We start from the raw sequence: 23,729 nt of genomic DNA on the forward strand, positions 1-23,729 counted from the left end.
CCTCCTGAATACATCGTTTTGATAGAGTATCGTTCCCCTAGTGAGATAACAGACGCCCCAAAAGAAAGAACTTGACAATTATTGTGGCTGATGACTGTAATTATCTTGCTACAGAAGAAGGCCCCACACCCAAACTCTTACCAGGCCATTGTTATCCTGGGGCTGGAGCTCTAAGCCTCGAACAATGTAAATCCTAACCGTGCATTCCTGCGGGATGCTGTCAGGTAATTCCCGAAACTGCCTGGGAGGGGCCGGCACGCTGGGGTCATCCGGCAGAGGGTAGATTCTAAAGGAGCCCTAGGAGAGAGACACACAGATGTACTCACAGGGCCTTGGCGACCTGGGCAGAAGGCTCCTGGCAGTGCCCTCCTCTCCCAGGACAGCCACAGGGGCTGTGGGATTGGGTGACGAAGAGCTGCTTCTTGTGAAAGAAACAACATATGTCGCGCTTTGCATATTTCCAGTAGGGAGAGTGAAATGATGATCAAGTAACTATTTAATAGATCACAGAAGAGAAGACAGGCAGAGCAGAAGCAGGGAGACCAGGCAACAATGTAGGCAAGAGATGGGGGTGGCTTGCACCAGCATAATGTCAAAGAAGGTGGCGAGAAGGAGTGAAATTCTGCACATATTTTGAAGATAGGAATAAAAGTGATTATTTTTAAAACCCAATAAAGTACGAGGGGTGATTTCCCTTTCCTTGCATTCCTCCTATAAACCCTCTCCCACTCCCACCCCCAGGCAAACTCCTATTCATCCTTCAGGTCTCAGCTGAAAGGTGACGCTCCTTCCAGGAAACCTCCTGACTGTCCCCGGGTTGGGTGTGTCTCTGTGCTCTCCTCTGACCCTGCACTCACCCCGTGGCAGCTCTGGCCCGTGTGGTGTCATTGTCTATTTATCGTCTATATTCTTCACTAGAGTGTGAGCTTCCTGAGGGTGGGAATTATGTCGTGTTCATCACTCTATCTACAGGACCTAACACAGGGCTGGGCGTGTAGCAGGGGCACGATAAATGTTTTCTGAATGAGTGAGCCATCAGGGCAGCTTGAGAGGCCATATATTTTATCTGGAAACTAGCTTAAGTACAGGAGAAAGTACTAAAATTGGATTCAGAACACGTGGGTCTTAGTTCCAGCTACATGCATTCAGTAAAGCAGCATGAAGTAAGCGCCTACAAAGTTCCAGGTATTGGCGACCCAAAAATGAACTCAAGGCACCCAGTCTGCCACAGGGATGTTAAATAGGCTTGACTCTCATGCCATCTTTGATTGCTTGGCGGGGAGCTGTAATGAGAAGGATTTTGAGACCGCATATAGGGTATAATCCTCTGATCGATTAACAATGTCTGCTATTGGCAAAGGATTAGAAAGGAGCAGCAATCTGCCATGGATTTGCCAACTGTGGTTGGAGGGAGGGGCAGTCATGAAAGCAGATACTTCAATGTGAGAGGTGCTTTAATAGCACAGGAACCCAGACCTGTGGGAGCCTAGAGCAGGAGTGAGTCACTCTGTCAGAGCCATCAGGGATTCACAAAGAATTCACAAAGAATGTGACATTTGAGCTGGCGCTTAAAAGAATGAGTAGGAGTTTGTTAGACCACAAAGAGGGAAGGAAGGGCATCCAGGGAAGGAAGAAGAGCCTGTCCCAAGGCTCAGAGTTGTGAGAGGACAAGGTGTGTTTGGAGCTTGGGTGAGGTCCTCCTGAGCAGGAGGGCGGGGTGGCAGGGGAGACAAGTAGCTTGTGAAAGGCAAGCTCCGCCTTAGGAAGGGGTTGAGACTTGATCCCGTGGAAACCCAAGCGATGTCTTTAAGCAATCAAGAGACATGATCAGATTTGGTTTCATGGAGGATGGACCGGACTGGGACAAGAAAGGGGGCAAGGACATCAGTTGGCAAGTTGCTGCAATGGTCCTGCTGAAAGCCTGGAGGGGGCAGTGGGCCTGGGGAGGGGAACTAGATCTTGGAGAGGCTGAATCTATAGGAGTCAGGACTGGTTGGCATGAGCAGGGAGAAAGAAACATACTGAGACTGCCTTTGAGTGTCTTGCCCCTGACCCCACTGCCCTTTTCCACATTAACACCTCCTAACATCCTTCAGATATCAGAGGACGTGTCCCTGCCCTAGAATTTGGCTGTCCTTTATCCTAGGTCTATAAAGAAAATAAAGGTGGACTTTAAACAGGACGAACACACACATTTTACTCACCTTAAACTCTCCTACCACAGAAGGATCTTCATTCTCATCTGATTTGCCTCGATACAGCTTGAAAGTATCTGAGAAGTCTGTCAGGCCCTCAAATTCCACTACATCCTCCAGTTCACAATCATATATCTGAAAACCATCAACAGAGTCTTAATTTCTCGTTAAAACACAGGTAGAGTCTAAAAATCAAAAAGACTGACAATACCAAATGGGCATGGGGATGTGGACGGGGCAACTGGAACTCTCACATTGCTGGCAGGAGTGTAGAACGATACAACCACTTTGGAAAAACGTCTGGCAGTTTCTTATGGAGTTAAATATCCACCTATTCCAGGATACAGAAATTGTATCCTGCATTCCTAGGTATTCATCCAAGAGAAATGAAAACATGTCCACATGGTACAAGAATGTCCATAGCAGCTTCATCATCAGGAGAATGAATAAACAAATTGTGGTATATCCATACAATGGAATACCACTCAGCAATAAAAAGGGACACATTACAGTACATATGACAACATGATGGATCTCAAAACTACTGTGTCAGGCTAAAGAAGCCAGACACACACAAAATACATGCTGTATGAGTCCATTTATATGAAGTATAAAAACAGGCAAAACCAATCTCTGCTGAGGAAATCAGATCAGCTGTCTTGGGGAGGGATGGAAGGTTGTGGGAATTGACTGGAGAGCAGTACAAAGGAGTTTTCCGTGATGATAGAAATGTTCTTTGTCTTGTTTTGGTGGTGGTTTACATAGGTGTATACAATTATCAAAACTCATTGAATGGATTACTTTATGGTATGCAAATTATACCTCCATAAAAAACTAGAAGAGGATGAAGACAAGGAAGAAAGATGGAAAGGAGGGAAGAAAAGAGGGAAGGAAGAAAGGAAAGAGGGAGGGAGGGAGGGAAGATGGACTGTGGGTCTGATCCACCAGTTTGATCATTTTTAAAATTAGTGGTTCTTTACATACTGATGTTTCTTAAACTGCGTTGAGATGTTATGAAATAACACAAAAGGATGTGGGTTTTTTCTACTTTGATGGGGAAAATCATTTTAAGGGCTTGATGGTTCTTATTTTAAAGATTTTTTCTCCTATGCGTTATTTTGAAAACTTCATCATTTGCTTCTACTTGAGTGCATTATAGCCTGAAAAACTGAATGAAGAATTGGAAAACCCAAAACATTAACATAAAGATCACAAAGAGCCTGGCCTGCCTAGATTAATAGCTTGTCTTCCGCCTGGCCACACACGCCCATTGTTGTGATTGTATGCTGCATATATGTAACAGAATCAACTTTTCAGCTTGTGAAACTGATGCCCATTCAGGGGACAGGATGAAGTATGTGGACATTTCATGCTGTTCTGCAAGAGCTCCATGACTTTTAGGTCTCCCTGGGTCAAACTGGACAACTGTTAGCCTAATTATAGCATGGTGCCAACCCATTCCCAACCCTGTACCAGATGCCCCGATGCCCCAAAGTGGCAGTCACATAACCATAAATCAACAGCTGTCCTCAAGCCCCTGGAATCTTGGCAAAGCCAAAATCCATTGCAAGAGGGCTTTGCAGGAAGCCAGAGGTGCTTCTGGCGCCTCCCCATCAGCACCCACCATTGGAGCTTTTGGTTTTCTACTTAGCTCTGCCTGTGGCCGGTTATAATGGATGTGGATCTCCCACCCACAGAAGTATAGGCCCAGGTACCTTGAGTTTGGAATAGCCTTTCTGAATATATTGTCCACATTTTTCAAGTTCCCCCGTGGAAGCATAAAATTTACTCCACCAGTCAACGATTTCTTCCTCCTAAAGAAAGACACATCAAAATGAAAAAAAATCTTTAGTGATGACCAGCATTTCCAATCAATGGGGGAAAACCCATATGTAATAGGGAAGAGAAATAGGTACTTCTGAACCCGAAACAGGCGAGATTACATAACTTTTGTTTACATGCACAATGGATAAAGCATTCATGATTCTTCTACCCAGAAGCTGGAGATGAAATGATCATTCTTGGTCAATGAGATGTGTTTGGCTTTAATACCTACAGCTATGCTAGATGTTTTCTTATATCCTATAGACACAATTTATTCATTTGTCTGTTTTTACTTTTTTATCCTGTTGACTTGATATTTACATATACAAATAGATTAAAATAAAACTTCCAATATATGATTTCTACTATTTCATTTCCTTAGCCCTTTTAGCTAGCAAAGCATTGTAAAACAAAGCTGACTAAGCTAAGAGTTGGAAAAACTGGTTTTAATTCAAGTCCCATCCTTTACGTTATAAGCCATACCTTTATGTTACAAGCCATACCGGCTTGGTTGGGCAAGTTACTGAACATCTCTAAGCATCAATTTCTTCATCCACTGAATGGGATAATAACACTACCTGTCTCCAACTATCTTAGTTTTTTTTTTGAAATCAAATAAGATCATTAGGAGAAAGAGCTTTGAAAATGACAAAATGTGACACAGAAGTAGGGAGGCATTATAGTTTATTTCGACCATGGTTCCCAACCTATCCTTGGACGTTCTAATTCAATCAGTCTGGGGCGAATCCTGGGCAACCAGCATGCTTTCCTAAGTCCCCTGCATGATTCCAATGTGCAGCCAGTGTTGAGAACCTCTGGTTTAGATGGTGGTTCATGGTTGGGCAGAAGGGACAGCATATCAGAGTCACTTGTGGAACATTTTAAAACTGCAGGAGGGGCTGGCCCCGTGGCTTAGTGGTTAAGTGCGTGCGCTCCACTACTGGCGGCCCGGGTTCGGATCCCAAGCGCGCACCGACGCACTGCTTCTCCGGCCATGCTGAGGCTGTGTCCCACATACAGAAACTAGAAGGATGTGCAACTATGACATACAACTATCTACTGGGGCTTTGGGGAAAAAAAAAAAGGAGGAGGATTGGCAATAGATGTTAGCTCAGAGCCGGTCTTCCTCAGCAAAAAGAGGAGGATTAGCATGGATGTTAGCTCAGGGCTGATCTTCCTCACAAAAAAACAAACAAACAAACAAAAAACTGCAGAAGGCTGTAGTTTATAGAACACTGCTATAAATCCCACTCAGATTTATAACAAGAATAAACTTTCACCAGGCTCACCCATTGTTTATTTTAATCTACCTGGGAAAGAATGATGTTGCCAAAAATACAGAGTGTCGCCTATAACATAGCCTCCCATTCAGTCTGGGGGGAAGGAAGAGGGAACACTCAAGAAAAGCTATTTCTTACCTGTGTGCAGTGTATATATGTATGTACACACACACACACACACACACACACACACACACACACACAGTTATTTCTCCTTTATGGGATAGTAACCCAGCCCTGGATTCAGAAAAAATTTCTTTACATATCAGTTATAGGCAGAAAACACATGAATCTTAAATCTAGCAAAATGCATACAATAGTTACCTTTTCTGTCAGCTGCTCATCACATGTATGGGCAGGAAGAGGGCAAACCATATAACAGGTCACACAGATATGGAGACCCCATGAGTATAAGGTTTAAAGACAAAGAGAGAAGGAGAAATTATTTTTCATGCATGCTTTATATTATCAACATTTCAATGGATTATTTAAATTATTCAGCTCAAGATGATCTCATAATTGAATACACCTTATTGGTTTCTTCTCTGAAAATGTGCAAAAGAGTTACAAACAGCATTAAAATGAAAGGCTCTGAGGGAGCCCTCCATGTCCCATGTTTTCAATGGAGTTAGACAATCTCAATAACTGCCAGCACAACGGTGGTCATACAGGAGGGGAGGGGGGTGCAGCTGCTCATCTCCTTGCCCCAAACCTTTCATTCCATTTAGCTCCTAAAGCATATCCCCAACTTGGCCTAATTCTCATCCCTTCAAAAACTCCTGTCACAAGATATTTACGTCTAGCATGACCAAAATACCATCATATAGGTACCTTTCCCTGGTTTTTCTCCATGCCTATGTTATAGTACCAAATACATATTTATCCATCAAAATTGTCTAAGATATCAAGTTCCTCATTGGCCAAATCCTTCCATTTGAGTTTTTGCATGGAGAATCCACCCTGATCTCAGGGCACATCCAGGAGATGAGAGAATGGAGATCAAGGATGTTGGGGCTTGAGTTTTCTCTTGGTACATGCTGGAACATTAGCCAAGCTCGCCCTCAGGGGCGGTTTGAAGAACTGCTATCTAGACCCCCATTCCAAAATCCTAACTTCAAGTTCATTTCTAACGTGAGGAAAGAACAACTCCTCACTACAGGCACTCCCTGCAGCCGCTGTGTGGGCGGCCATGGCGCTTCTTATATAGGTGCCCCTTGGAATTTTCTGGATTGACTTTTGCTCAGCACACAGAATAGCCAAGAGAGGCAGAGAGACAGATAGAGGTAACAATCTTTCTATTAGATTCATACCAAAGCAGGATTAAAGGTTAAAACATCACAGCCGCATTGAGATTTTGGAGAGAGGAATTTTATGCCAAAAATGCTTTCACATTCTGAATGGTTCCTGAATTCAGATTTTGAGAGTCTGTTTATTCACATCTGTTTTCAGCTATTCGAAATCATTTCAAAGAAAAGAATAGCTCGTGATTTTGAAAGTATTATTCAAAACAAGTTGCTGATTTTAAGATTTAGGATTCATATGGGAGAATATATTCATGCCTTCTTGCTTATTAGTTCACATGGAAAAGTAACGGAAATAACTTTCTTTATTATATCCAATAATGAATTTGCAATGGGAATCAAATCACTAAATGGCACAGAAGATTCTCCCCTTGGGATTAAAACCATCACATTTGTTTAAAGATCACCTTTCACTCCAAAATCTACTAATAGAAAGAATCTGAGAGGAGAATCCAAGTCTTTAGACTGAGGTCCCCGCGGTCCCAGGCGGCCACATGCATTTTCTTATCATACATACATGCACTGTCGCTGGAGAAGCCATTTTGTTGAGTGCTGTTGACATGCTGCTTAAGCACTGGAATTGGAAGGTAATTGTTGAAATGGCCATGTCGGAATGTCCATGTCATCTGGCTAGCATTTACCCAGATACTTATTTCTGCCCCAAATACTTACTTCTCACTTTTCTTGTGGTAGTGCTGAGCCCATTCGTTAAGAGCTTCCACAGTTATCACAGGGTAATGGTGTGGGTCTCTGTGAGCAGGAGACTGTCACCCAAAGCCACAGCCTCCAGTTCCCATCAACAGCACAGTTTTGACCCACTTCTTCCCTTTACTCATATAAAAGGCTTGAACTGAGTTAGTGGTAATAGATGTATATTACACACACATCGCATGTACATGTAACACATGCATATCACATGCATACATGTATATCACATGTATGTATGTATAATACTACATGTACATGCAATATAGGACATCAGCAAGCTTGTTATTGGCTCTTCCAAAGCTCAACTTTGCTCATTTCACTTGGCAAAGGTGTGTACTATCTTCCCTGATGAACAAGTGGAATCAGTTTTTTAGAGGACATTCCAACCAGCCTTTCTTATGAAAACAGCGTACCTCAACTGAGTGTTGGGAGAGCAAGCTGATGCAAGTCATTTATAATACAGTGGGAAATTACCCACTGATGACTGTACTACCATCTCCAATCCTGCTGGATTGCAATTTAAATTCTCTGATGTAAACTGAACTTTCACAATGTGTTGCTACAGTAGCCTAATCATCTGTTAACTATTGTTAAGGAATGAATGAGAATGGCGGCATAGATTGGCTTTATTCTTCTTCTTAATCCCCCATATCTAGGGCTACTGAGTACAGAGCAGGCAAGAATAAGAATTGATTGACAATGGGAGGTAGGAAAGCTGGAGGCAGATTATAGAGCCAGATCTTAAACTGCCTTCTTCCAGAGCAGTTGTGAATATGTACATAAAGGATCTTAAGTATATTATACTTAACTTCTTTCTAGGCTACTACTATTTTATTAGGAATATTTGGGGTTGTTGATAAAGTGAACATAGCAGTTTTGCAAATTTGATATTGTCATTTGTGACTGTAGAGATTTCCAGGGAACAGAATCAAACACGTTGCTGCACAGTGCTGGCTGTGAAGACCACATTTAGTATGGTCCGATTGTCAGTGAGTTTAATGCAGCGGGAAAGAAGTGGATTTTTTTAAAGGCACTGTTTATGGACATAACACATTAAAGTGCATTTTTTGGCCAGTTTGCACGTTAAAACACGCTGTGAAAGTCCATCATAAATGCCAACAGAAACAAAGAGATATTTGATGTTTTCTTTTTTCTAGGCTGAGATCTTATTTTTCCTTCCTTCTTGTAGAATTGGCTGGAATGGTTTTAAAATGGGGTTCTGAGTGAGCATTTCCACCAATTTCTTGACTTCAAAACCACAGTGAACATAAAAATCAGGGATGTCCCGTACACCGACAAATAGAGTCATTAAAAATCTATGACACTTCAGTTTCATGCAGGGAAAAAAACTGCCATGCTACATGCATGCCTCTTCTGAATGTACGATGCTGTAAATTTGCTCCTGAAATTGCTCTTTCCAGCAAATGATACCACTCAGACTGTCCACATCAATGGTTCTCAGATCTGCCGCCCGTTCGAATCACTAGGGAAGATTCTAAAATATACTGACATCTGGGTCTCTCTCCCTCTTGGAGGGTGGGGCCTGGGCCTGGGCCTGGGTATTATTTCAAGTATCTGGGTAACAGGGTGGAGGACATTAGTCCACATAATGTCTTCATAACTATTGATGAGTACACTATTCAGATTCTTTATCTCAATAAATTAGTTTGATTATTATTATTTTAATTGCATTGAATGGTTGTTTGACTGACTTCACCCACTGCTGAGACATCTAGAAGACAAAACTGACATTATCCAACGATTAGTCCCGAAGCCTACCTTTGAAGCCAGTAATGGTTTGGTGTCTTCTATTTCAATAATGACATCCCGGCAGGGTGGCGTAGACATAAAAGAGGCTGCAAGACAAATAATTTCTTAATCTAAGATACTTACAAACATATAGTGTTGAACATTCTACTCCAAGTTCAAATTTAACAGCCATAGAGTGGATGGTAGTGTTTATTCCTGGATGAGACTTATCGAATGAAGAGGACCACACGCGAATATAGAAAATAATCCAATAATTTATCACTTTTCCCAAAATCTGACATGGTTTTCGACATTTTCAGGGGACTATATGGCTCATTTTTCTTTTGTTTTGGACAATTAGCCCAGTACCTATATATAGCGGAAGTGCTCAAAAAAGAACTGTCAATTGTGTCAACACATGTCTTTAGAGGATGCGGGGTGGGGTGGGGGAACCTACATCTAAAGGAGTCTCCTTTTCATGGGATCTGTTCTAAGACAGAAAAAAGCAAAGCAAGGTGAATAGTTGCACATTCAGGTCTGAAATTGCAGCAGCTGATTTAGCCCTGGTTCTCGTAGTGTATGCAGAGGGAGAAGGCACATGTTCTGCCTTTAGACAATTCCCAGAATATTCGTGGCCCTGGATTTTGGAGTTAGAGCAAGGGCTCAGGAGCAGCCCCTGGGCTCACCAGCTCTGGTTCAGCTGAAGAAGGTACCAAAGCCTCAGCCTGTGCAGGATGGGGGTGAGAGGTACGTCTCCCTTTTATGGAGGAAGGCATCAGGCAGTCAGACTTTCAACAGGAGGCCAGAACCCAGACAGAACAAACTCTGCCAAGCCAAAATAACTTCCTGTTTATCCCACTGGGGCAACTGACATATAGAACATACAGGAGGGGAGGGAAGACACATTTTTTAGGCACCTACCATGTCCCAGGCAGTGGATTACGCCCTTTACATATGTCTCATTTAATCCCTCAACAATCGTGTAGAATATGTACCATTATCCCCATTATAAAGATTAAAAAACTGAGGCTAAGAGAAAGCAAGTCACTTGCTTCAGGTTAAACAACTAGGACAAAGTGAAAGTAAATAATCTAGGTCTGTCTGAGCCCAAAGCTTGTGTTTTAACCATCAACCAGAGCCCAGAGCAGAGTAGACGCTCAGTAAATGTCAGAGAAAGGGTCAGGGGGACACTGGGGAGGCAGGGGGGACTGGAATTTATTGAGCATCTATGACATGCATGTCACGATGCGAGGTCGTTGTACATCCACGTGGCACCCCCAGATCTACCAGCAGTCTCCACGCTTCCAAGATAGCTCCCCCACAAATCCTGACAACTGCACCACAGAACGTGACAGCCAGATGGGCAGGCATGGGGGACACAACTGTATGCAAATTCCTTCTGATATTGTCAGTTCTCCGTGTTACCATCCTGGGGTAAAGAAAGCCTCAGGGACAGAGGACAAAGTTATTCTGTGTGCTTCCAACATTAGGCGAAACAAGCACATTACTCATCTCTTATCCTGTCATTGGTTTTAAGAAAGTACCAGATTGATCTACAATAACAGATTCTGGTCTTGGGAACATTATGCTCCCCTCATCCCAAATTCCTTAAGGATTTCCTTTTCAAGGGGTTTCATGAAGCCTTGACCACACTTCACATTAATTACGTAGAATCACTAACCAGGAGGCCTCTGCCTTGGGACCAACCTACCCGTGACCAACAGGCACATACAGGTCCATCCAGAGAAAGTCTGCAGCATTTGTAATGATTTCACATATTTACATCAAGGAAATTTCTCTCATGAAAGCAGTAGGAAAAACACGAGGAAAATGGTTTCTCTCTATTTAGCAACCCCAAATAAAACAATTCCTGCAGTTACATTAATCTTTGTTGTTATAAAAATGTTGCTATTTTAGGCACCATCAATTCAGCACAAGACGCTTTGCATGGGAAATTAACAGATAAACACATGTAGGGTTTTGCTCAAGTGTGACTGTGGATTTTATTTTTTCCTCTTTCCTGAATCGGGGACAGGATGCTCAGACCCACAAGGCAGATGAGTCTCAGAGGCTCTGCAAAATCAACACCAAACCTTATGGAAGATTAAAAAAACTGGTTAGCCCACAGTTGCTTAAATAGAAGACATCTGTTTCAGTGTTGAAGCAACCAATGATTAGCTGAATGAGTGTGAGCCAGTTCTCCATGGGGTCTCATCTCACGAGGCCAGGGGCCCTGGGATCTTGTTCACCGATGGGACCCAGTCCCCAGGGCCTAACATAGTCCCTGGCGCATGGTAAGCTAAAAATAAGTCATTATTGAATGGACAATAGCAAAACGCTATGCCTTAGTTATGATTTATAATGGAATTCTAAAGTAAGTATTATGCTCTGCTCTATCATTTACTTATGAATTATGTGAGCTAAGCCAAGTTATTTAAACTCAGCAGGTGTTATTTTTTCCTCGATGGATAACAATCAAATATTATCTTTCAAATTACATCACAACAATGTTGTGATGCATTAATGAGATGGGACAACAGATGGAAAGCAATTTGAAATAAAAATCCTTCCCCCTTCAGTGCTCGTCGGGGGGCTCCTGTATTTCCCCATCAAAATATTTATCACACTGGACTGCAGTCACCCATTTCCTTGTTTGTCTTCCCTGCTGGGATCTATGAAAAGTTCATGAAGCACATAACATTTCCTAAAAAGAAGTCTTATGTTCATCCGAGCAGGATACTTCAGAAGGTAATAGCTTGAGCCTTGGTTCCCCCTCAAAATGAGGTGAGGATTCAAGTCTAGCTCTGCCACTTACTAACTACATGACTGTGGGAAAGTCACACAACTCACTGTAAATCAAATCATTTCTTCATCTGCAAATCTGGACGACGAATACTTACCTTGGGAAGGTTTGTAAAGATTAAATCAGATCATGCATGCAAGTCCCCGAATGTTATTTATAGAGCTGCATTTTACCTTTTAGCTGTGGCACAATATCTTCCTTTCCTGCATAAGGGTCACAGCGGAAGCGGTCCAGGCGGTCGATGGTGCACTGGCCGACGACGGGCTTCCGCCCGAACTGCCTGTGGTCGATGACCTTGATCACCAGCGGAGGCATGTACAATTCCTCCTTGGGCAAGAACTGGGGACCACAGAGGCAGGCGTCACTTCTCTGTACAAGGCCCGACAGGGGCAGCTTTGCCAATCAACTCTCCCAAAGGGAACAACCCAGACTCTTTTTGCCCATTTGGCATAGCCCAGGGCAAATAAGTAGTTCTGTAACTAGGCAAGCAGCACAGTGCTCAGGGGCATGAGCTCTGAGGCACCCACGTGGGATCAAATCCTAGCTCTGCCATCAGTTGCTGCATGACCTTAGGGAACTTTCCTATGGGCCAGTTAGTGCCTCAGTAACAGTGGGGTTGTTGAATTCACATATATTAATATGTGATGTGCTTAGAATAGTACCTCAGTACCTGGCTCTGCTCTGTAACAGGATGTGGAGTCAGTCTTTAGTCAGAATTAGTTAGAATTTAGAAATGACCGAGATGAAACTGAAACTTCAAGGGAAATAACTGTGGCTTTGGAGTCTTTTAGCCCTGGAATTTAGTGCCAAATCGGATGCTCATTTTTCCTTGACTCCTCCTGGTTCCTCCACGTGGAATTGGGTGGCCTTGGTGATACTGTCTGATTGGGGAATCATGGATTGGTCCCAGGGCCTGCCTGGTGAGTGGTTCAGGTGAATTTCCACCTCTGGCCTTGCACAGAAATAGAAGCTGGGGTCGATGGAGTGGCTTTCCTCACCTCCGCTGACTAAGGCTAGATTCTAGACTAGAACTTGGGAGGTGGGGGAGGGGCTGGGGAGTGGACAAGGATGTGTGGAGGGGCCCAGGGGTGACCACTTTAGGATTCTGGCTGGGAGGGTCCAGGTGGTGCACCATTGTAGGGGGAAGAACATGGTGTTTGGAGTTGGAGGGACCTAAGTCCAAACTCCGGCCACTCACTTGCTAGCTGTGGCCCTTGTGTAAATTACTTAACCTCTCAGTTTCCTCCAAAGTGGGCAAAAGAGGAGTGAAAATGCCTTGCTGTGGGGTTGCAGTAAAGACTAAATGCAGGGAGTATGAATGCTGCTGGCACCGAGCTGTGGCTGCTGCTGTAGTGTCGACATAACCAGCGCAGCACAGAAGGCGTGGCCTGCACTCACTGTGGGACATGGATATGGCGTTCCCCCTCTCTAGGCCCCAGTTTCCTCATCTGTAAAAGGACAAGTTGAACCACATGACCCTAGAGTTCAAGAGTGGTGTGCTGGAGATACCAAGGGCAGGAAAATGACTGGGGGAGGGAAAGGAATGGGAAGGTTCTCGGCCTTCTACTCCTTCAAACTGAGGAAACATCTTTATTTTTATATCTTTTATCTAGTAAAGTAAAAAAGAAAAATTTTCTCTTTTTTGAAAAGTTAAGGATTTAACTGCTTTAAAGATGGAAAGACTAGGTGACTTCTTCTTGTTCCAAAGTATTATGGGGTCTACGATGGAGGACTGTGAACTGGATGTGATGCTGTCGCTAATAACCAGAGGGTAACTTAGATGGAACAAAGTGGGTGCCACCCCAGGGGCACCTGGAGGAGGGGCACAGTCACGAGTTATTAGGGCATGGCCCCATCACCCCATATAGTTCCTCTGCAGCTGCCTTTCCCAACCAGCAGTCCCTATCCAGAGGGTTCTGGTCCACATACACCAGCAGGGACATGACTGAGGGTTAATATTCTGCCCTCAGGGGGATTGACCAAGAGCCTGTAGCTGACAGCTGACTAGATGGAAAGCTTATTGGAGAAATACATTAGTATTTCTCATAGATATTTCTGTGTTGCTGGGGTTGTCTGAAGCTATAAGAAACCATCACTACAGTTTGAGAATCTAGGGAGGAAAAGTCACTGACAAGCTGCACACAAGGCAGGGTTTTTCTATCTGTTGTCAGACTTTGGAAACATATAAACTATATGTGAGTGTGTGTGTGTGTGTGTGTGTGTGTGTGTGTGATGTATATATATGCACATTTCAAGTAAAATTCAGCTACTCAACACACATGGACTATTACAGAGTCTTGATACTGTACCACTTTCATGAAGAGAACAGAACTGGGAAAGTTGGGTGTCTTCTTAAGGTTTTTGATCACCACTGATTCTACCCTTTCCCCTCCGCACTCCACGATGAGACTGGGGGATGTGACAGAAGCCATCTGGTAGTTCTTCATATTTCTTAAGCCCCAAGCTAGAATCTAAGAAAACAATGTAAAGAGAAGGGAAGGAAACCCAGCATATTAAAAATAATATTCAAGAGGAAAAATTCTTTCTTAATAACTGGTAAATTCTTTAAGATTGACCTGTGTAGATTTGCCTAAAATCTCTGAGAATATTATCCTAGAAAGCCTGTAGGTCACACAGAGAAAGCAGTTTTGCCTCCTTTCTTCTCCTGCCTGAGCAATAAAAAGGAGAGCATTAAGAGGGCAGGAAGCAAATCCTGGCTCTGTGAACTCTCGCAAGTTCGTAACCTCCCTCTGTCTCATCTACAAAGGGGACCGAGAGTATTATCTATCATAGGGTTATTGTGAGGATCAAGTGTAAACTTCTTAACACAGTGTCTGACATGCAAGCATTAAAAAATGATAGTCGTTGTTTAAAGCCACCTGCTTCAGTCTTTGAGAACTCTTAGCAAGATAGCCTGTGAACAGAAATCTCAAGTTAACAGCTGCCTGACTGGACGAAGAGGGGAGGCCTCGAGAGTAGGCCAGACACTGTCCATCAACCTGCCTGGTTGGATCCATCAGCCTGTATCTACTCCAACTGTCTGACAGGTCACCATTTCCCATTACTCCCTTCCCACTCTCCGCCTCTGCCTCCCTCTCAGGTCCCCTCCTCTCTGCAAACACAGACACGCTGCTCTGAGTCTGCCTTCCCTCTCCAAGTTCTCCAGTTGACATGGGAAACCCAGAAATCTACTGGCTCCCAGGAAATGAGAACTCTAGATTCCCTCAGTAATGTTGGAACTGACTGTTCTTGTAGCTTCAACAAGCCTTCTGTTTCCATGAGTATTTCAAATTTTTGGACAAATTTTATAGGACGTTGGAGACAGCAAGAAAATATGCAGCAAGATTCCATTTCCTAGAGGAAAGATCTCAGTTCTGGAGCCACATCCGCTTGATTCGATCAATAAAATTTAGAGAGTAGCATACCTCAATAGCAGTGAGCTGAACCACAGGCCGGATCCCCTGGGGGACCATGTATAGATTTGGTGCCCGTTGTGAGGGAAGAATGGGAAGGTTGGAGCCATCCTGCGAAAAAAACATGGAAACGTCAACGCCTCCCTTTAGTTCAAGCAAACAGTGCCTGGAGTTATTAACAAGTGTTTTAAGCAGCTACACTGAAAGAATACATGAGTGAGCACTCAGCAAGTACCTTGTGCCTCAGAATCAGCTCTGCAGTTACAAGGACATCCCCACATGTCTTGTCTCCATTCATTACTGGGTACCAGAGAAGTTTGGGCGTGACGTCCATTTCTGAGTTTAGTTTCACCAGGGGAGAGCACATGCTTCGTCCTAAAAATTCATCTTTGCCCTAGAGAAACAAGCGATCCTTAAATTCCCCAACAAACATCCCTGTAAACCTCCATTATCCTCCTTGCCATCTTAGACATTCTAAATTACCTACCACTTGGTCATTGTCGAAAAGTTCGATGATAACTTTGGGTGGGTTCTGTAGGACTGTTTGAGGGTCCCCATAGATTTCAATTTCATCAAATATAATTGTTTGGTCCCAGGTGGGATTCAGAGTTGAGTGGATGATCTCAGTGGTTTTACTTCGATGGAGGAAGGAGACATGAGCATATGGGTCTAAAACAAAAAAAGAGAATAACAGTATGGCCATGGCTAAAGTCTGAAACCATAAAACTCCTAGAAGAAAATATAGGGAGTAAGCTCCTTGATATTGACTTGGTGATGATTTTTTGAATTTGACACCAAAAAGCAAAGGCAACAAAAGGAAAAATAAATAAGTAGGACTATATCAAACTAAAAAAGCTTCTGCACAGCAAAGGAGACCATCAACTAAATGAAAAGGCAACCTGGCAACTTATGGATGAATAGATTAAAAAAAAATATATATATATGCCCAATGGAATACAATTCAGCCTTAAAAAAGAAGGAAATTCTGCCACTTGTGACAATATGGATGAACCAGGACGGCATTATGCTAAGTGAAATAAGCCAGAGAGAGAAAGACAAATACTATATGGTATCACTTATATATGAAATTCAAAAAAAAAGTCAAACTCAGAAACGGAGAATAGGATGGTGGTTGCCAGGGGCTGAGGTTGAGGGAAATGGGAGGAAGTTAGTAAAAGGGTACAGATTTCAGTTATAAGATGAATAAGGTCTGAGGATCTAACGTATAACATGATGACTACAGTTGATAACACTGTATTATATAATTAGAATTTGCCAAGAGAGTAGACCCTAGGTGTTCTAACACACACAAAAAAAGGTAAATATGTGAGGTGATGGGTGCGTTGTTTGACTCAATTGTGGAAATTCTTTCATAATGTATATGTACATCAAATCATCACGTTATACACTTTAAATTTATTACAACTTTGTCAATTATACCTCAATAAAGCTGAAAAAAGATAAGAAAAAAAAAAGTAATCCATTTCTCCTCCATGCTAAATAATTTCACCAAACCTTTTTGCAATTGCCTGGGAGCTGACCTATCTGAGCAATAACTTAATGTCTAACTTGATGCTTTTGCAAAAGCCAAATGGGTGCTTGGTTTTTAGCATCGCAGCATCATATGAATGGCACTCTTTGCTTTTGCCCTGATGATATGTCTTATATCTCAAACTGCAAGGAATGTGATTAGAGCTTTACGCAACTTTAGTCAAGAATTTTGATAGGATTCTAACTTTGACTTTCAATGATCGAGTGCCCCCTTGTGGTGAATATTCAAAAATGTCTTCAAAAACCATTTTGGAGATGTGCATTATAGGGATACCTTGAATCTGCTTTAATTTGTAAGAAAAGGAAACCATTTATAAATGTCGGTTAGTATTCATGCTTGGAACACACCTCACAACTGACGTGAGCATGCCAGTGTCAGGCAACTGCTTTAAGAGCTGTTTCCACAGAAGGCCCAGGGAAGGTCTGTGGGCCTTCAGGTCCTGACGTGGAATGCTCCCTGTATAGCCCAGATAGCCTCCAAACTATTCATGGTCCCACAAGCAACAGCACAAATCCCCAGGCAGCAGTGCCCCCGAGCTTCCCCTTAGAACCAGTCCAGAGGCAACAAAACCAGCCAGGGTGTCAGTGTGGGGGTGACAAAGCCTCATGGTTTCATGGTGCTGGGAATTTGGGGAGCAGGCAGCAGAGGAGGTCAAGATGGACTCCACACTGCTTCAAGCCTGGTGCTGTAGGCAAATGGGTAAACTTGTGACCTTTTGTCAACTTAAGAGAGCTACAAAAACATATAAAGTATTTTAACTTACCAATCAACCCAAGAGCCCAGGGGTAAAAACACAACTATGTGTATAAACAGAGAGCAGAAACTGCTTTTCTTCTTGGTGCTTTTTACTACTCAATCAATTAATGATTATTAACATTAAAGGACCATGTATCTTCTCCAGCAACAACCACGCTCGACATACTCAGTGATTGTGTATCTAATGACGGAGCAATTTACTTCATGCACATTAAACTCATCTCAGTATGGAAAAACTTTTTGTGGTTGTTGGAAATAACGAAAAGCGTCCGCTTGATGAAAAGTAGAATCAAGCTGGCCTGCTACGTAATAATGTGCGACAGAGATTATTTTCCTTTACCTGAGAAGCTATCCTTGTCTAAAGCCCTGAGGTTTCTGGCTTGATAGATGTAGCAGCGCAGATGGTAAATGTGGACTCCTAAAAAGAACAGGATGGGGGTTACTTACAAGAAACATAACACTGTTGTTTTTCTGGAATATTTGGAGATAATAGATGTTTCAGATAAATGGGTCACCCAAATCTATTTCCCCACAGTAAAGAACACCGATAATGGTGACGACGTGTCCTCCCAAAGTAGTTCTGTTTCCTGTAAAATGAAACTTATTTAAAAAATGCTACAGTAAGCTCAGTGCCAGTGTGTGAACGAGGAGGACATTACTTCTGGTGTAGACTACCTGGATTTAGGGGACTGCTTGTCATCACTTACCTTTCCAATGAAACTGGGTCTCCAGGAGTTACAGAAATAGGGCTTTCTACACCATTTCAGCACCACATCTAGGGCACAGTTATCTGCTGAAAGTTTCTTTGATATTTCAAAATCTTTATACTCCTTATCTTTATTATATTAATGCATATACACGCCCCACCCACCCACCCCTAAACACATAATTTGAGAGATAGTAAAGCATTGGGATTCAGTGCACAGCTTCTGGGAATCGGACCACTTGAGTTCAAATCTTGTCTCCAGTGCCTACAAGCTGTAAGACCTCGGTCAAGTTATTTCATCTTTCTGCATCTTGGTTTCCTCACCTGTAAAACTGGGAACAATAATTGCACCTACTTTCTAGAGTTGTTATCAGGATTAAATAAGTTAATATATACACAGTGCCTGGCACATGCTAAGACCTCTATAAGGATTTGCTATTATTATTACAGAGTAGGTCTGCCCATTCCAAAATTTCTGAAGGTTATCATTGAAACCAACCTTTACTTAACTTTTTGAACCTTTTTTCTAATTAAAATAACCTTTTTGGGGGCTTCATAGAATAAGTACATATTGAACATACTATGTTAAAATCAATGATTCGACCACCTTCCCCTCCAAATATAATTTTTAAAACTGTATTTTAAAAAATCCTTTTCATCAATTGATGAAAATGGAAGTACATTTGCATAAAGAGATTTTTATTATATTTGGTGATTTGAAGAGTTTTCTTGAGATAAAAGTCATAGAAGTGGAATGCACAAATACACGTTTAAAACTTACTGTCAAAATTACAGGAAACAATGGGAGTGTTTGCTCCAAACACAGTGGTGGCACTGTACTTCTGTTTTTCCATGCTTTTTTCATCTCCATCCTCAGTAGTATCTGCGCCCTAAAGAGACGGAGAAATCAATTAACAATGCCTAAAAACAAACAGGCAAGAATTACAAACCAATGCAATAGTGAATTTTTTCTCATCCAATCACTTCATTTCTAAAGATGAATACAGCCCTGGATAGCAAGTGACTTTCCCAAGGTCACTTAGCTGGAAAGTGACAGAGCAGGAAGTTGAAGCCATACCTTCTACCTCAAGTTCAGGTTTACCAAATCCTGCCACTGAAAGGAAACAAAAAGATAGATAAAGGGATTAAAAGGACGAGAGGAGGAAGAGAAAGAGCAGCCGTAGAAGAGCACAGCAGGGTCAGGGTGCAGAAATATGAAAACAGGCTGTGTTTGGAAATGGTTCCTGACCGCTATGTTTTAGATCAACCACCGCCATTTGCTCATTCATTTGTCCCAGCTTTCTGCTTTTTCCCTCCTGCCTTCTTTACAGTGCTTCCATGTGAACTGCTCTCTAATTCTGTGAGCCATCTTTCTGTTTTCCTCCCCCTCCCATCTGTACATTTAACTTTCTTGGTGTGTTGAACAGTTGTAGTTTCCAAGGTTTGATCCAATGTTACTAGATGTCACCTACAACAAGGGGTTTGGAACAGATATATTTGGAAAATGCTAGGTGAAAAAACAGATGTGTCTGCAGGAGGACTTTTTAGAACTTTCGTATGTTAATGGTCTATTCATTCGACAAAAATTATTGAGCACCGAGGATGTGTAGCTTTCTCCCATATTATTTGCAGTCTTGCTGTATTGGAAGGACCCTCTATGGAGTGGGAGGTATTGTATCCAACACTCATATATTTTCCCTATACAAATATTATTTGAGCTTGGGCTACTTATTACTTACAAGGGCACCTTCAAGTTTAAAGATAGCAGCTGCTCCATGTGTTTCTGAAGGAGCCATTTTTCTCCTCCAGCGTCTGCGGCGAAAGGTATCTGAACTACGCTGTTTCCAGTGAAATTTCCAGCCAATTAAAGAAGCGTATTCCCAGCCCTCTCGGTCTTCAAATTCTTCCCGGGCCTAAAACAGAAGTAAAAATTTTCATCATCATCATCATCCTTATATTGATAAAGCAGATTATTTGGTCAATCAACAAGTATGTATTGAAAATTTACTCTGTGCCAAGCACTGTGCTAGGAGCCAGGAATACAACAAAGAACAAAACAGACAGTCTCTCTGCCCTTGCAGAGCTGACGGATTGTGGCAATAGAGAGAGATAACCAGGTAATTAACGTGGAATGAAATCTTGCCAAGATGGTGGCTGTATCATCAGGAGAGGCATCTTATTCAGACTTGGGGGAGAGGACAGTAAAGCAAATGGATTCTTTCTCAAATTGCTTTCTATTTTCTCACTTCTTTGGCTCAGAAGAACACTGCTATTGTGAGATAGTTGGCAAAACATTATCTCCACTTTATATGTGGAGGAAAAAAATGACATCATCCTCCCCAGGGTTTAAATGTCTCATTTAAGATAATAGTTGTGATAACTAATAATGAAATGATAGATCAGGGTATATTACTTCTGTAATAACTAATAACTAAAGAGTATAGTACTTTTTAGTCTTAAAAACTGTTTATATATAATCGATCTAGGTTTTCAATGTTTTATTCAATTCATTCAACAAATATGAATGATCCCTACATGATAGAGATTGCTAGGAGCTGAGGAAGCAGTGAAGAAAAAGACAGACAGGTCTTTGCCTTCATGAAGCTGACATTTTAGCAGTGGAAGTTTTATGTAAATATCTTAAAAGTATGACCAGATTTAGTAGATGTAAAATAATACCCAATAATATTTATGATCTCAGAAATAAGTGCTCCATGTAGGTTATTATTGTAGGAGCTATTTTTTCAACTTTGAATAAACATAAAATCTAGGTCAAGCACAATCTTGTAATTGACCCTCTAGTTGTGTTAATAGTGGCACTGAAATATTTCATGTAGCCAGGAATGAGGCAGGTGAGGGAACATGATCAAAGTCTCAACAACACTCTTGGGTAGAACTGGGCCATGTTTCTGGTCTTCGACTGGTGGCTCAGTGTTCTTTCCACTTCGCCTTGGTGGTCTCGCATAGAAGGAGGGAGTCAAGTGTCTCTAGAAACTTCTCACCCCATCAGGATAGGGATAATTGAATAACAAATGTTCATTCATCAGCTCATTCATTCTACTCCATTATTTATGAGGAACAAGTTCCTGAGCTAGCAAGAAGGGTACGAAATGACTATGGTTCCATCTTTGTAACCACAGAAGAACCAAGACGCTCACTGTCTAATAAAAAGTAGCTTTATTGCACCTACTGAGTCAGGAGTTTTGTGGAATAGAAAGAGTTCCTGTATGGAATTAGCCTAGCCTGGGTTCAAACACTGGCTCTATCATTTACTAGACATGTGGCCTGGAGCAAATCTACAGAGGTTACTCTGTAAGTGTTATCCATGAAATGAGGATAAAGGCAGATTTTGTGGATGGTAGATGATGCGTATGCAGTACCTATCATTAGAGAAGGCACACAAAACATGCCACTTATTATTGTCATGAATATTATTGTTCCACTTGATTTACTATTATTCCATTTAAGCCAGAATACCCTAATTAGACACATGATATTATACCCATTTTGCAGATGAGAAAGGAAATGAAGCCAGGGTTTGAATCCTTCTGTATCTTATTCCAAGTCCTGAGCTGGTCCCACTACTCCATTATGCTACCAAAATAATTTCTGTTTCTATTACTACCTCCTGAATGGTTCTTGTTATTTAGCTTGCTTCAGAATCACCTGGAGGATTTCTTGAAACACAGACTGCTGGGCCCCACCCCCAGAGTTACTAAATCAGTAGATTTGGGGTCAGGGCACACTTTGAGAATCCTGGAGCAGGGCATTAGGCCTTTGACTGGCAAATGGTTTCTAAAGCAATAGCCAAGTTAACTGGAATTCTGTGTGGTCTGGAAGGCAGAGCCCCCGGCCCAGCTCCCTCCCACTGCTCCTCTTACCCTTGCAGTACTGGAAGAGGTTTGTGTTAAATCTTTCTTGCGTTTTCGGATCAGCCTTCGCCGTCTATGAGTATGATACATTTTCTCTGCTGCAACCCAGGATTTGGGCTTATTATCAGGAGGAATGGTAATTCCATATTCCCAACCTGGAACAGAGTTTGTGAACAGTTAACCAAAAGAGATGCATTTGGCAGGTCACCAAATGAACTCCCAGGAAACATTCAGTCGCTCTCTCTGCCCCCAAACATTCTCTACTGTCACGACTGAAATACCACTGCTCCTTTCACTTTGCTGCAATTCAGCCAAACTGAATACATCCCTGTTCCTCTGGCTCACTCTTCGAAAAGCTTCCTCGCTGGCCATGGGGTTCTCCTCCACTTTATACCTCCAGTCATTCATGGTAATCGAGTGCATCTAAGAATAAGGCACAAGTACAAGAGGCAGGAGGGGACAGTGGTAAAGAGTGTGGGCTGTGTAGTCACACAGCCTGGGTTCAAATCCCAGCACCACCACGGGCTGGCTGTTTACTAAAATAGTTTCTTGCAAGTTAGTAAACCTGCCTATAGTTCAATTTTTCCAGCAAAAAGATAAAATATACCTTTTTGAAAAGAATTAAAATAATGCATGCAAAGCCCTAGGACCATGCTTAGCACATAGTTTGCTCTCAATCAATGCTAACTATTATTACAAGGCCTAGTGTGTGCATTGGATCAGCAAGGAACTTATAATGTATATGTCCATATCAATGCTAGTTCTTTCTGTGCACTACTCCCTTTTACAAAAAAAAAAATCAATTTTTATCTTTTGATAATACCAAATGTTATAGTTCATTTAACTTTAGATTATTGTCCATAGAAAAGGATAAACACAATCAACAGAAGTTATGTCAATAATCTGCATTATTGCTGAATAGGACTTTTAAGGCATTTTACAGTTCTTTCTGAGCTGGGGAGACCCTGAGTGTGATGCTCCTAGGGAGGGTATGGGGTGTGATCAGAATAGAGAAAATCCAAACTCCGGTTTCCTCTCAAATCCTTATCCTGGATTCCCAGCATCTCAAAGTCCAGCTGCGTGGCGCCTGTCCCCTTGTATCTTTCCCTCTCATCAGCCTCCAACCCGGCACCTGTGCAAGCACTGGCCAGTCCTTCAGATTTTGCATCTGAATAGTCACCATAACACCACAGTGACCTGCTTGTCATAGACCAACAGGGGTAAGACTCCTCCCTCCCAAGGAAACCTTACTCTGGCAAACCAGGGCCTTGCTGCAGAGCCCCTAGTAATAGATCTAAAATGTTACCTTTCTCATCCACTGCACGATTTATGTCATATATCCATGCATCATCTTCCCATTCCCAACCTGGAGGGCACGTGAGCTCACTGGGTGATGCTGCTTTATCACCGTTCTTTTAAAAAAAAAAACAAAAAATAAAGAGAAGCCACGGTGTTAAATAAGATACAAAGGGGAGATACACTTCCTCACACTTAACTATAGTATTACCATGCTAATTTAGATACCAGCTTAGACATCAATCTTAGAAAAATCTCTAATCTTTATTTATGT

The 23,729-nt window shown here is 42.2% G+C and overlaps 1 protein-coding gene across 4 annotated transcripts in view; it reads right to left on the reverse strand.

Moving 5' to 3' along the window:
* MYOF (myoferlin) overlaps positions 1 to 23,729 on the reverse strand; it is a 156,792-nt gene that overhangs the window by 23,708 nt on the left and 109,355 nt on the right. For 2 of the 4 annotated variants that reach the window (XM_058543549.1, XM_058543548.1), the window contains 16 exons: positions 23,466 to 23,571; positions 22,169 to 22,314; positions 20,027 to 20,200; positions 19,069 to 19,177; positions 17,922 to 17,999; positions 15,761 to 15,942; positions 15,509 to 15,667; positions 15,286 to 15,384; positions 14,170 to 14,331; positions 12,034 to 12,199; positions 9,088 to 9,164; positions 7,118 to 7,174; positions 5,624 to 5,635; positions 3,911 to 4,009; positions 2,205 to 2,330; positions 142 to 297 (listed from right to left, as the gene is read on the reverse strand). In XM_058543549.1, the coding sequence (XP_058399532.1) occupies positions 142 to 297; positions 2,205 to 2,330; positions 3,911 to 4,009; positions 5,624 to 5,635; positions 7,118 to 7,174; positions 9,088 to 9,164; positions 12,034 to 12,199; positions 14,170 to 14,331; positions 15,286 to 15,384; positions 15,509 to 15,667; positions 15,761 to 15,942; positions 17,922 to 17,999; positions 19,069 to 19,177; positions 20,027 to 20,200; positions 22,169 to 22,314; positions 23,466 to 23,571 (1,908 nt within the window). The remainder of the gene's footprint in view (positions 1 to 141; positions 298 to 2,204; positions 2,331 to 3,910; positions 4,010 to 5,623; positions 5,636 to 7,117; positions 7,175 to 9,087; positions 9,165 to 12,033; positions 12,200 to 14,169; positions 14,332 to 15,285; positions 15,385 to 15,508; positions 15,668 to 15,760; positions 15,943 to 17,921; positions 18,000 to 19,068; positions 19,178 to 20,026; positions 20,201 to 22,168; positions 22,315 to 23,465; positions 23,572 to 23,729) is intronic. The other 2 variants (XM_058543550.1, XM_058543551.1) reach the window with 1 other exon arrangement.

The sequence above is a fragment of the Diceros bicornis genome, chromosome 6 (genome assembly GCF_020826845.1).
Source record: "Diceros bicornis minor isolate mBicDic1 chromosome 6, mDicBic1.mat.cur, whole genome shotgun sequence".
Classification (NCBI taxonomy): domain Eukaryota; kingdom Metazoa; phylum Chordata; class Mammalia; order Perissodactyla; family Rhinocerotidae; genus Diceros; species Diceros bicornis.